General features: G+C 43.8%; 1 protein-coding gene across 1 annotated transcript in view; it reads right to left on the bottom strand.

Annotated features, from left to right (window-relative positions):
• DPH1 (diphthamide biosynthesis 1) overlaps nt 1-14,371 on the bottom strand; it is a 279,881-nt gene that overhangs the window by 225,227 nt on the left and 40,283 nt on the right. Inside the window, exon 3 of the mRNA XM_088453866.1 lies at nt 9,296-9,359. Within this exon, the coding sequence (XP_088309992.1) occupies nt 9,296-9,359 (64 nt within the window). The remainder of the gene's footprint in view (nt 1-9,295; nt 9,360-14,371) is intronic.

Raw genomic sequence — 14,371 nt, 5'->3', positions numbered from 1 at the left:
TTATTGTCTATAATGAGTAGTTCAACAACTTTGTCAACTTCAGACATACCCAAACTACAGTACAACCAAATTCTCTTGGGCACCAAAAAATTAATCCAAGAAAGTCACATTTAATAGAATTGACAGTGGACAATTCTGAATATTTCATCTTCCATATCTTTTTTGATGGGCGTGGTGCTTCCCAAAACTCTTCAGCGGCATTTCCTGATCCATAACCATAAAAACAAGAGAACAACAAAAATAGTGTAATACTGACACTATAACAACATCCAAGTGTCCAATATAAAAGTGTTTTTTAATTGCTGCACCCATCAGCATTTTAATATCATTTTAAAAGTGTCACTGTTTTACATTATATTTTGGGGGATGAAGTGCTTAGGAGCATTCCATGGTCAAGTCTTCCATATCAGCGGAAAGGCCCTTCCATGTATCAACTACTCTAGGACCTCTTACTAGCATCAATTCTGTGCATTTGCAATACACGAAAACTGGTCTGAAAATGGAAACTGATTGGTAATTGAACCCAATACCCACTTGGAGAATGTCTAATTCAGTAGTGTTGCAGTTTGTGAAATGGCGTTCGCTCTGGGCCTAATTCAGAGATCTATGGTGGTCTGCGCATGCGTCGAGGTATATTACCATAGTCACTCGCAGCAAATTTATTCACAGTGTGATTGCCAACTCGGGAGTGTTTGGGGGAGGAAACGGGATACAGCTAAAACACAGTTATGTTGTGACCATTTTCTGACATCCTGCGTCTGCGATCACGTATGCAGGAAATATGGCTCCGCCGTCTCAGTCCTCGCTGCCATTCTGCGTGACCAGAGAGTTACTCAGGACTGCCAACACTGAATGATCTGCCACAGATGCTGCGTCTTTGTCTTTCTTGGATTAGCAAAGACTCCGGTGGGCGTCACAATACATACGCTGGCGGCTGTAACAAATGCATAGTAGCTACGTACCGGATCGCAGCTGCAGCGGCAATAGCGTACAATTCCTAATCACACCCTCTATTCAATGGATTTTACATGTATTGAGGTCAATAAAATGTGAGGAAACTCACGTTACAAATGTATGTTAAACTCAAAGTAGTAACCGATACTCTAGCAATAGAGAGGTTGGTTCCTTCCATAAAGCTACTGTACATGGCGTTACTGTAACAGAGAACCGCAGTCCTAAAAAAAAAAAAAAAAAAACCCTGTGTGTGGATTTTACCATTTTAATAAGATTAACAGGATGGATCTGCAAAGAGATAAAGGGATTATGTAGAGTGGAAACAGCTGCAACTGTACTGAATGGTGAACTACTATTACTAGCAACCTCGTAAAAATGAGGCACTTTATTCATTAAACAAAAAGGTAAAAAAAAAAAAAAAAAAAAAAAATCGGGCTAGAGTCCAACCAGCAGTATATGAAAGTTTCCCCAATTGCCCTGCTCTTACCAGCACGGCCACAGTACAAGATTATGGTTGCCATTAAGGGAAGGTTGTACAGTATATGAAAAATGGTTACTGTTATATCATCTTCTGATGCTAAGCACCAATCTATTGCGTGATTAGACTTCTACAACAGTTGGCGTTATTGCACATTCTAGCAGAGCAGCACAGATAAAAATAGAACTTATGCTACAGGTCCCTTTGATCATATTTTTCTCTGCTGTCAATGTGCATAAGAACATAAAGAAAGAAGATAGGTTACTGTACACAATCTGCAACGTATCCTGGCAATGGCCAGTAAGGAAGATGCTCTCTTGATTGCAAGCCACCCGGCTTTCATAGCGACAAGGGGATTAGACTTGTTTGCCAAAGGGTTTTACTACATCAGTGTAAGTGACAGGGGTGTGCCTGCTGTCCCCCCATTCCATCAGCTGTAGATACTGCTTATCTTTTCTTCACATGCAATGTTTTTACGTAAAATAAATGCACTCCCAGCACACAACACTAAATTATAGCCGTCCCTGTTCCAATCCAGTTAAACCAAATGTAACACTGCATCATTAACCCCTTGCTGCCAAGACCATCGTTTGAGTCTCATGTCGCTGTGTGTTTTTGCAGTTGCCGATTTACACTTCCATAACTGCCCTTACACACTTAAAGAAGACAACAGTGTTCAAGTTTAGCTAGAATAATCATGGATCACCTATAATAAATGAGAAACCTGCTTGGTCAGCAAGCAATGAGAACATCTTACGGCTACAGCGTTTTTATCCTGCATTAGCGCTCATCGACAGTTGTACATGTTAAATGCGGTGTGCAGTCATACGGTCAATATTCACAATGTGAAATGGTTCTGAATGTCGACATTATGACGATATGAGGGTAAGGCTGGGTACACACTAGACGACCCGGCAATCTTGTCGATGGTCGGGGCGATTTACCTTCGTCCCAGACCATGCAAGATTACCGGTACACACTAGCAGCACGTTCGATCACGATATCGCATGCGACCCACAGGTGAGCGCAATTGGGCATACACACTGCACGATAGGATGTTCCAAAACGACAAAATCGTCCAATTTATCGTGTTGTGTTTACCCAGTCTTAGGCTGCAGTCAGGGTTAGATAGTATGGTCAACATGTTGAACATGACGACATTATGTCAGTGTCGACTTATAGACCCAGTCACTACTTACAATGTCAACTTACGCGTGTCGATTTTAAGGTTGTATAACTCATATACCTGACCCATTAAATGCTACTTCCTCCTGGCCACTTGGTGGCACTGTAGCTCTCAATGAGATTTCTGCACCTGACAACAGGTAGTTTTGCCCACTCTTCCTGAGGAAACTTCCCCAGCTGTCTCAGGTTTGGTGACTGCATGTTTCAGCTCTTTCCATAGATGTTCGATAGCAATCAGATCAGGGCTCAAAGAAAGCCACATCAGAATAAATTTAAGGTTATGCTTTTATACATTTTTGGGTGCTTTTAGCTGTGTGTTTTGGGTCATTATCCTGGAGAATTTATGACCTGCGACTGAGACAGACCTTTCTGACACTGGCAGTATGTTTCACTCCAGAATACCTCGATTGTCTTGAGTTTTCATGACTCAGACGCAGGTGTGTCTCATCCTACAACTGCGATCCTGTACACAGTAAAAATGGCCCCGGTGTCCATTCAGTGCGGCCATGGGGTTACACAGAAGTCCTATAATCCACTGATCTGGGACTACAGCAGTTGCTTGGATTTGCAAAGCCGCCAGTGGAAGTCTGAATACAAATCCCGGGTGATAACATCTGCATAATTTACAACAGCGGTGTCATTAGCATACCACTCTGACAGGCCTATAGATGTGATGTGTGAAAAAGCTACAGTTTTGCCTCATCTGTCCAAAGGACATTCTCCCAGAAGCATTGTGGTTTGTCAATATGCATTCTGGCAAGTTCCAGTCTGGCTTTTTTATGTTGGGTTTTTCAAAAGTGGAGTCCTCCTGGGTCTTCTTACATGGAGCTCATTATCGCTCAAAGCGTTGGATGGTGCAATCAGACACGGACATTCCATGACCTTGGAGTTCAACTTGCATCTTTGTGGAAGTTTCCCTTGGCTCTTTTTCTACCAATCTCATTATCCGACTGCTTATTCTGGGTTCAATTGTCCTCTTATAACCACATCCAGCGAGGTTGGCTACTGTCTTCTTAATAATCTTTGTTACTGTAGTCAGAGGAACATCAGGCTGATTGGAGATGGTCTTATAGCCTTTACCTTTAACATGCTTGTCTAGAATGCTCTTACTGATCTCCTCAGACAACACTCTTCTTTGCCATCTATGCCATTTGTTATCATTGTGTGCACCACACCGAACATGGACCAGAGTGACTACTTCTCTCCATTTAAATAGGCTGAATGACTGAATAGAAGAATGAAGACGTGTGATGCTATTTTAAAAAGAGAGCAATTAGAAAAGATAACTGAATTATGGTGGTATTTCAAACTAAGGGGAACCAGCAAATCTGTCCAGGCCATTTTAGAAGAAGATCTTTGGAGAACAAGCGTAGATGCCTATCTTTTCACAGTTCCTTTGCTTTATTCTATGACATAGCAAAGGGCACGTAGATACACATGAGAAAATAGTTTTTAATGTCTCCACTTTCAGGAGGAATGAAGCAGGGTGCCAACAAATTTGTCCACGTCTGTATATAAATCATTTCAGACACCTATAGCTTTATTTACCCACAGTGTGCATTCATTACTTTAAAAAAATAAAAAGGATTGACTATATACACTTTCAAAAAGACAACATTCAAAGCTAAATACTAGTAGCAACCTACAGTTATGTACAACAAGGAGGACATACACTGTATGGTGAATGACAAATGCTGTAGGCTCATTTTTACCCTTCACAGTGTATATATTGCGGTACGTAGTGTTTGTATCCACTGGAATTATCATGAAAACTATAACATTTGCATGCGTACCATAGTCATACCACTGCATATTCCTATTCAGGATTATCTGCAAAATATCTTCACACATAAGAAGATGAAAGTTACATTTAATCAGTATATTCTAGTACAACAGCAAATGAATTTTAAAATACAAGTGTACTTGTTCAACTACAAAAAAAACATATGCATAGGTTGTCAGTAGAATGCCTTATCCTGAATCTGATAGCTCTATGCTGCACATGATACGCGAAGACTTCTACTGCAGAAAAAAATATGAACATATATTACAGCACGTACAATGCTTTTCATACGGGGCTAGTTAAGAATGTATTCCTAACCAAAGAAAGTAGGCTGCAGTAATGTAGAAACCGGTGTAGCCTGATACTTTAAAGCTATATCATTTGTATTTTAAACCATTTTTGCTTAACAAAATGGAACCGGTAGCATTTACAATGTATTCTGCATATCAATCCAACAATGCAGTGGAAATTTCAGGCAACCTGTAGGCACTGCAGCATCTCATAGAACCGTCGGACGATCAGAAGATGGGTGAACATTCCGAGAGGTGTAGATCAGCCAAATGATTTGTTGGTGATACATTGCAGTACAAATATATTACACCTTTATTGACACAGCAGAGATGGATACTTAGGGGTATATTTACTAAAATGAGAGTTTTTAGAAATGGAGATGTTGCCCATAGCAACCAATCAGACTCTACTTAACATTTAACTAGCAGCTTCTACAAGAGAATAGCTAGAATCTGAGGTTGCTGTGGGAAACATCTGCACTTCTAAGAACTCTCACTTTGGTAAATATACCCCCTAAACTCTGATGTTGCTGGAGTTCAATGGAAGCCCAAAATAAACTACAGTGGTTAAGTTTGCATGTGTGCCATGACGGCATTACAATGGACTTCTGCCATACTTGCCGGTCTAAAGCCATAAAAACACACATGCACACGGCTGATAGAAATAAAATTGTAGAGGGAGGCATTTAAATGTGACATATAGGAAATGCATATTAGATGTTATTTTCCTCTCTGCTGCTTTGGTGACTTTAATATAAAATTGCAGTGATTCCACCAGTACCTAGTATGACTAGAAATGTAACTTAGGTATATTCACAGTATTACCCCAAGTAGGTTGTAGATTGTGTGTTTAACCTTTTTCTTGCAACAGTTCTGTTGATCCTAATACAATGATATAGTCAGAAAAGAACCATTAGTGGTTTTCTTTCTTCCTTTCTACTGGAGATCTTGGTATGTTGCATAGATCTTAAAATAAAGATTGCATATAGAACCTCTCATCCTAGGAATGGATTCTGACAATCTTTGAGGCCCATAAATAAAAACTGACTAAATACATATTGGGCCTCATTCGGAGATGCACGCAATTCCGAACACAATCAGATCTCCAGACTCACACTCCCTACTTATTTAAGGCTGAATGCACATTATTGGGGAGGCAACATGGCGTTTGCACATAGGAGAGGCGTCCCGTAGGCGTGCAGACAGAGTGTCGGGCTATTTAGAGGCGAGGGCATGCCTAGAACTGTCCAAATGCAGTTGGATCTCCTGCACTAAAGAGGAGGTTGGTGGCTATGCTGATAATAGTGATGAAGGCTGTCCGCACAAGCCGAGGGGGCTGGGGACAGTGCAGTAGCATCAAAAGGTGGAACGTAAATTTGTCAGAATATAGTGTAAAAAGATAGTAACAGACACAGGAGACGAGAAAGGATCAGACCATACAAAACCTCCCTCACTTTACACCTGTGTATGCGCTGGTCCCTCACACACCCTACAGGCTCAGCTTGCAACAAACTGCAGCCCATGTCTGAAGGCAAGTAAACATCATATATAGCCAGATCCATTACAAGACATAACTCCTTCTGACATTAAGTGCTTGTCTGCAGCTAGAGCAGTGCAGGGCAGAGGGAGGAAGAAGAGGAAGAACCATTAGCTGTTTTCCCAACAAGTAACCACTAATTCTTCTATTACACACCACAACCACTAAGGTCTAATTGAGAGGTCCTAATTAGACTACAGTGCGGTGACATGACAATATTACTAATTTAAAAGAAAAACAGAGAGCTAGCGATAAAGTATATATATGGCAGTTCCCATTAACCTAACAAATCAGGAATGATGGAGAACCTTTGTCAATTTTCTTACAGAGGGTCAATGAGATTTAGGGCAGTACATACGGTTATATAAAGGCTATAGCAGGAAAATGTATACATCTGCAATTCATTGGACAAAAAAAATAATTACCTACAAAATAATGCCTGCTAACAACTAATTACAGAAGGATAACTGTTAATCTACCTACACACTATACAATTATTGGGCCGATTTGCAAATAATTGGCCCAATTTATTGTATAGTGTGTATGAACGATCGTTTCACCGATAAAACGGTAAGAAAACATCCACAAACACATCCCTTCCATTATCTGATCTGTTGGTCAAGAACGAAAATCTCGGCGTCAATTTCCCGATATCAAGCAGTGTGTGTGCATTCTCCATCATCTGCGCATGTTTCTATGTTCTCCTATCACTATGTTATCATGGGCGGACATATACAAAATCGGTGTGGTGTGGTGGAAAATTAGTAACTTCTATGGAAAAAGTGCATAATATGTACAGTAGCACAGACATTGGGGCAGGGAATTTGCGGAAAAACCGCCCCGTTTCTCATCCCGATCAAAAAAACCTGACAGTGCGTGGCTAGCTTAAGCACAGAATACAATATGTGCAAGGGAAACACAGGTTGAGTCTCCCATATCCAAAATGTTTGGGACCAGAGGTATTTTGGATAGCGGAATATATGCATACTATAATGAAATATCTTGGGACTGGGACCCAAATCTAAACACAGAATGCATTTATGTGTAATATACACCTTATACACACAGCCTGCAGGTCATTTTATACAATATTTTCAATAATTTTGTGGCTCAATCAATGTTTGTGTACATACATGAAATTCATTTGTGTTTCATATACACCTTAGGGGTCTATTTATCAAGCAGTGAAAAGCGTGGAGAAGTGGACCAGTGGAGAAGTTGCCCATAGCAACCAATCAGCTCCTACCTATTATTTTATAGACTGTACTTGATAAATGCTACTTCAAAGCTGATTGTTGCTATGGACAACTTCTCCACTGGTTCACATCTCCACACTTTTCACTGCTTGATAAATAGATCCCTTATACACAAAGCCTGAAGGTAATTTTATACAATATTTTAAATAATTTTAAGCCTAAAACAAAGTTTGTTTACATTGAACCATCAAAAGCAAAAAAGTTTCACTCTCTCAGTCATGCGAAAAAAAATTCTGTATTTCGGAATATTTGAATATGGGAGACTCAACCTGTATAGATTTAAAATCTGATACTTCAATATTTATTATCCTTTATTTATGTAGCACCTTCATATAAAGCAGCAATTAAGAGTGTGTTTGATCCTTTATATTGAGTTTGCAATCTATATTCAGGAACACACACACACACACACACACACAGGTTAATTTCATCACAAGTCATTAATCTGCCAGTATGTTTTCGTAGTGTGGGGGAGAAAACGGAGCACCCAGAGGAGACCCATTCAAACGTAGATCGTGTCCTCGTCGGAATACATATAGCACCAGCGCTAAGAACTGTGCACATGGCTTAAAATTTGGGAACAAAATACGGTTTCCATATAAATAAGTAATTAAGAACGCTTTACAGATACCACCTGAACAGAAGCAGGATCACCTATTGTCTAAGCAGAGTGCCGAGTAGTGGAGCTCAGGGATAGGATTAAAACAGGGAATAGACACAGAAAGCAGCCCATGATTAGGCTGGGGACACAGTGGTCGAATCAAGTGCTGTTTTTAGTGTACACTCTGCATTAACAACCATTGGCATTGCATCCAGCTGTTCCACAGCAGTTTGGACCAATACTGTTAGACTTTTAAGCAATGCTACGAGTTGTGAAAATTTATTGGCTCTAGCAATGCTGACCTAAGCAACTCTGGACCAATGAGGACCAACTAGGTCACTGTGAAGAGAATCTATTATTTTTTACTCAATAAATAATAATTCATAAAAAAATAAAAAAGCCTGAGACCAAGATTACTTTGCTTTACTTGACAATTTGGCAATTTAGGGCTCGTTTCTACAAGTGTGTTCTGAACTGAACATGCACAAAGGGAAACCACAGGGAAAATGAAGCAGCCTTAGGGATCGTGGGTAAACAGAATACAAAGAACAGCAGTGGAAAGTGGAGTAAAGACAAAAAATGAAAGAAGTTTTAACGTGTTTGGAGATTCAGACATTTTTCTCTCTGGGAGGCTCCATGAAATGTCCTTTAAAGTGGCCCCGTCATCTACGCATTAAATCATTTTCTCCACAGCAAACTTATAAATAAACATATGCGACAGTCACTGTTTAACTGCGTTAGCCCCCATAACTCTCCCCCACCTCTTCATGACCAAACTTTCAGGATGACTAAGCATTTTACGTTTCAAAGTGATTCAGCATATTCCAGCTGTTTTTATTGTTAACTGAGAGATGCACCATAAGCACAGCACACTGGTGAGTACATACATCAAGGTGTCTATGTACTAAGCCTTCGAGAGAGAAAGTGTAAGGAGACGAAGTACCAATCAATCAGCTCCTGTGACTTTACAGGTTGTGTTTCAAAAATGACAGGAGCCGATTGGTTGGTACTTTACCTCCATCCACTTTATATCTCTCCAAGGCTTAGCACACAGACCGCATTTACACCCACAAGCCGGCGCAAGACCTCGCTCAGTATCGTACTGGTAGTTTAGAGGACTACGAAGGGCATTTCTGTGTAGGCATATGAAATCAAAAGCATTTTACATGATCAAAATACAGTATATAGCTGTTCAAGTTCCCAATCCTCACCTTTCTATGATATCAGCAATAGTGCAGGCAAACATCAGCAGCCCTTCCGGCATCTGCAGAGCAACTGTAAGGGAAAATCTGCGTGAAATAGGCGACTAAATTGAACAATCTCAAATTAAATGTACAGTGCAGTCTCTTGAACTAAACAACACACATGAACTAAACAACACACACACACACACACACACACACACACACACACGGGTAAAACAATGCATCTATTACATAAAACATTGGAAAAATGATAGCAAGTCAAACTAAATAACAGGATTGCAGTCCAGGAGTACGCATGCAAATGTGACATTTAGAGATCTTGAGCACATACAAGAGACAGGCACTTGAGAAAACATATAGCTGGCGTGGGAGATGTAATGTACCGCAAGGAAGACAAATAAAGAATGAAAAACATCTAAGCAAGTGTGGAGAGATAATACTTAGAAGTACAAACAACTAATAAAAAAAAGAAAGAAAGAAAAGGCAGACTGTAGAGAGGGAGACAGACGGCTAAGGCCAGCGCTTAGATAACAGGTTATTATATGGATAAATATAACATTGCATCGGAGACCAACAGAGAAGAGAAGCGGGAGAGGAAATAATTAGAGGGAAGAGGAAATGGACACAGGATATTCAGAGACAAGTGGATGGACCAAATGAGCTTTGAGGTAATCAAAGGCAGAGAACAGAGACTGGCATTACTAACTATAAAGATAAACTACTGCAGGGGGAATATAACGGCCCATGAGAATGACAGAGTCATCATTCAGGTCGTGACAACAGAACGTACCCAAGTGACTGCTATAATGTTGTTACGTACACAATGTACATCCAACAGCTCTTTACAATGTTCTGTTTCTACACAAAACTACAGAAAGGACCTCGTCATGGGGTAACAGCATATAATAAAATAAGCTCTATTAGGTCAGAGCTCTTACAGTCCATTAATAGAGCACAAAGGGTCAGACGCAGAGTTGGACGTAGTGCTCATCATCATCAGTGCGCACTTTCCCTACCCTATATTAGATGCACAGGATGTGCCGTATTTACGCTTACCTTCCCGCAAGTCTCTCACTGAACTATGCCTATGTGAGAACGATCATTTACAGCCCCGTTAGGCTTCTTTAATCGTAAATGCATTAAAAATGAGTACGACTCTGCAGTGCGAAATCACACAAGATACACCAACACTGTCTGCTTTTAATGTGGAGTATAGCCAGGGGTGTGGTATGTTAGGTCGACATTTATCATGTCGATGTGCTTAGCATGTCTACATAGATGACCTGTCGACATGATAGAATGTTAACCCAACATTCCTAGTGGCCCGGTGGTAACTTACCTGGACCCAGCGACTGTAGCGGCTCCAACGTCTTCTTAAGGGTCTCGGTGGCCATGTGATGTGCGGTTCTGGCATCTGAGGAGCAGAGTTCCAGTAAAGTATTCTGTCCCTATCTCTAACCCCTAATCCTCCCCCTTGTGCCTAACCCCCCAATGGCGCCTATCCCTAACCGCTGGCAATCTCATGGAGACATTTCAGATGTCGACAGCCTGAAGATGTCGACATGATGTAATTCGACAAGCTGACCCATGTCAACGTTTTGGTGCCAACACTATGAATGTCGATATGGTTAATCTAACATTCAGAAACACACACACACCTTTGTCTTTAGCTTTACATGCATCATTGTGTGAATGTTATTGTTCACTTTTTAAAGTATTCACCGAGAATACACACACACACACACGCACACACACACACACACACAACATATAGATCTTGATGAGGAGGTCTATATTTGTTCTGAAATATAATTTACTAATTGGTTCAGGTAATTGCAACGGCACAATAAGAAGAATAAGTAGGAGGGGTGAAAACAAGAGATATGGTAAGAACTTACCTTTGTTATCTCTGTTTCTACGAAGTCCATAGGGTCCACAGGGTTGACCTTGGGGGTATAGCTGGATCTGGATCCACGGGCACCACGCGGTTAAAGCTTTGCTGCTCCCAGGATGCATTTGGGTCCGTCCTCCTCTATACCCCGCCCCCGGCCACAGGCACCTCAGTTGGTAAGCAGCTAAGGCCGGAGGAGGAGACTAAACAGAGAGAAGGAAGACTGGAACACACAAGAAACCATACTCACAGAAATGGGAGACGGAAAACCGGTGACCAGCCACACAGCCCATTTGAAGCCAGGTGCGTCAGGGCGGGCGCCCTGTGGACCCTATGGACTTCGTAGAAACAGAGATAACAAAGGTAAGTTCTTACCATATTTCTTGTTTTCTACTTCAGGATCCATAGGGGGTCCACAGGGTTGACCTTGGGGATGTCCCAAAGCAGTTCAACTAAGGGCGGGGACGCTCCTGTGCTGAAAGGAGTACCCGGCGCCCAAAGGATGCATCCTGAGAGGCGAAGGTGTCAAACGCATTAAACCTCAAAAACGTCTGAATTGAAGACCAAGTAGCCGCCTTACACAGCTGAACAGCGGAGGCGCCACGTCTAGCAGCCCAAGAGGGACCCACAGAACGAGTGGAATGAGCCTTAACAGAGGCTGGCACAGGTAAACCCTCCTGTGCATAAGCCTCACAAATAACTGAACGAAGCCAACGGGCTAACGTTTGCTTGTTGGCAGGCCAACCCCTCTTGTGAAAACCGAAGAGGACAAACAAAGAATCAGACTTCCTAACCGAAGCAGTCCGGTCCACGTAGATTCTAAGTGCCCGGACTACATCTAAGGAAGCCTCACCAGCGGAAAGATCAGGTGACTGAAAAGCTGGCACAACAAGTTCCTGATTAATGTGGAACTTTGAGACCACTTTGGGCAAAAACTCAGGACGAGTGCGGAGCACCGCCCTGTCCTGGTGAAAAATCAGAAAAGGGGAGCGACAGGAAAGCGCCCCCAATTCTGAAACCCTCCTGGCAGAAGCAATTGCCAGGAGAAAAATGGTCTTAAACGTCAGCCACTTGAGCTCCACCGACTCAAGCGGCTCAAAAGGAGGACCCTGCAAGACCCGCAGTACCACCGCCAAGTCCCACGGAGCCACCGGAGGCACGAAGGGAGGCTGGATCCTGAGAACACCTTGGAAAAAGGTGTGAACGTCTGGCAGTGTAGCAATCCGTCGCTGAAACCACACGGACAAAGCAGACACATGAACCTTCAAAGAGGCCAGGCGTAAGCCGAGGTCCAAACCCGATTGAAGAAACTCCAAGATTCTGGAAACCCGGAACACCTGCGGATCATAGTTTCTGGATTCACACCACTGAAAATAAGTGCGCCACACCCTGTGGTAAATCCGCGCGGAAGCAGGCTTGCGTGCCCTAAGCATGGTACCAATGACCGAACTGGAGAAACCCCTAAACCTCAAGACGGCTGTCTCAAGAGCCACGCCGTCAAAGACAGCCGACCCAGATCCGGGTAAAGGCAGGGCCCTTGAGACAACAGGTCCCGACGCTGAGGAAGAAGGTACGGAGCGTCGATGGAGAGGCACCTCAGATCGGAGTACCAAGGACGTCTGGGCCACGCCGGAGCCACCAGCACGAACGTGCCGCCGTCCTGCTTGAATTTCCGCGAACCCGAGGAAGCAGGGATATCGGAGGAAACAGATACGCCAGGTGAAACGTCCATTTCACCGACAGAGCGTCTACCAGACAGGCGCCTGCGTCTCTTGTCCTTGACCCGTAAACAGGCAACTTGTGATTGTGACGGGAGGCCATCAAGTCCAGCTCCGGCAGCCCCCACCTGTCCACGAGTAGCTGAAACACCTCTGGGTGAAGCGACCATTCCCCGGGATGCACGTCGTGACGGCTGAGGAAGTCCGCCTCCCAATTGAGGACTCCGGGAATGAAGACTGCCGAGATCGCTGGAACGTGACACTCCGCCCAAGCAAGAATGCGAGACACCTCCGACATTGCTGCCCGACTGCGAGTTCCCCCTTGGTGGTTGATGTACGCCACCGTGGTGGTGTTGTCGGACTGCACCTGAACCGCCCTTCCGTGAAGAGCGGGGCCGGACGACTGCAGGACCCTGTACACAGCCCGCAGTTCCAGGATGTTGATGGGGAGAAGTGCTTCTTCCGCGGACCAACAACCCTGAAGCGATAATGAGCCGGTCACTGCCCCCCAACCCCGAAGACTGGCATCCGTCGTGAGCAGGACCCAGTCCGGGATCCAAAAGGGGCGCCCCTCGACCAGATGCGCCGTCTGAAGCCACCAAGCCAAAGACTGCCGAACCTCCGGGGACAACACCAGCATCTGAGAGCGGATCCGGTGAGGTAACCCGTTCCATTCCGATAGAATCAGCCCCTGCAGGGGCCGGGAATGGAACTGGGCAAATTCCACCATGTCGAATGTCGACACCATGGACCCCAGAACTCTCATAGCTGAATGGACCGACAGGCGGCAACTGCTCAGGCAACTGTGTATCCGCAGCTGCAGGGAGGAGACCTTCTCCAGAGTCAGGAAAATCCGTTGCTGACGAGAATCCAGCAGGGCTCCCAAATGAACCATCCGCTGTGATGGAATCAGGGAGGACTTCTTCCAGTTTATCAACCACCCGTGTGCTTGAAGACAAGCAATGGTCAGGTGGAGATGTCGAAGAAGCACCTCCGGGGAGCTCGCCAGCAGCAGAAGATCGTCCAGGTACGGCAACCGACGTAGACCCTGACCCCGAAGGTGGGCAGCCATAACCGCCATCACCTTGGTGAACACCCTCGGAGCCGTGGAAAGGCCAAAAAGCAACGCCCGAAATTGGTAGTGATGGTTCAGGATAGCAAACCTCAGATACCGCTGATGTGCCGGTGCTATGGGCACATGGAGATAGGCGTCCTGGATATCGAGGGAGACCATATAATCCCCGGGTTCCATCGCCAGAATGATGGAACGTAACGTTTCCATCCTGAACCTGGGAACTCTGAGGTATCTGTTCAGAGACTTCAAATTCAGGATAGGGCGATGAGAACCATTGGGTTTCTGTACCAGAAACAGAGTAGAATAGTACCCCGTCCCGCGCTGAGACTGCGGAACGGGAACAATGACCCCTGCTTGTAGCAAGGATTCTATAGCTACCTGAATCTGACCAGCTTTGG

Source organism: Taudactylus pleione, unplaced genomic scaffold (assembly GCF_031769625.1).
Source record: "Taudactylus pleione unplaced genomic scaffold, aTauple2 ptg000040l, whole genome shotgun sequence".
Lineage (NCBI taxonomy): Eukaryota > Metazoa > Chordata > Amphibia > Anura > Myobatrachidae > Taudactylus > Taudactylus pleione.
This window is presented reverse-complemented; position numbering and strand designations above follow the sequence as displayed.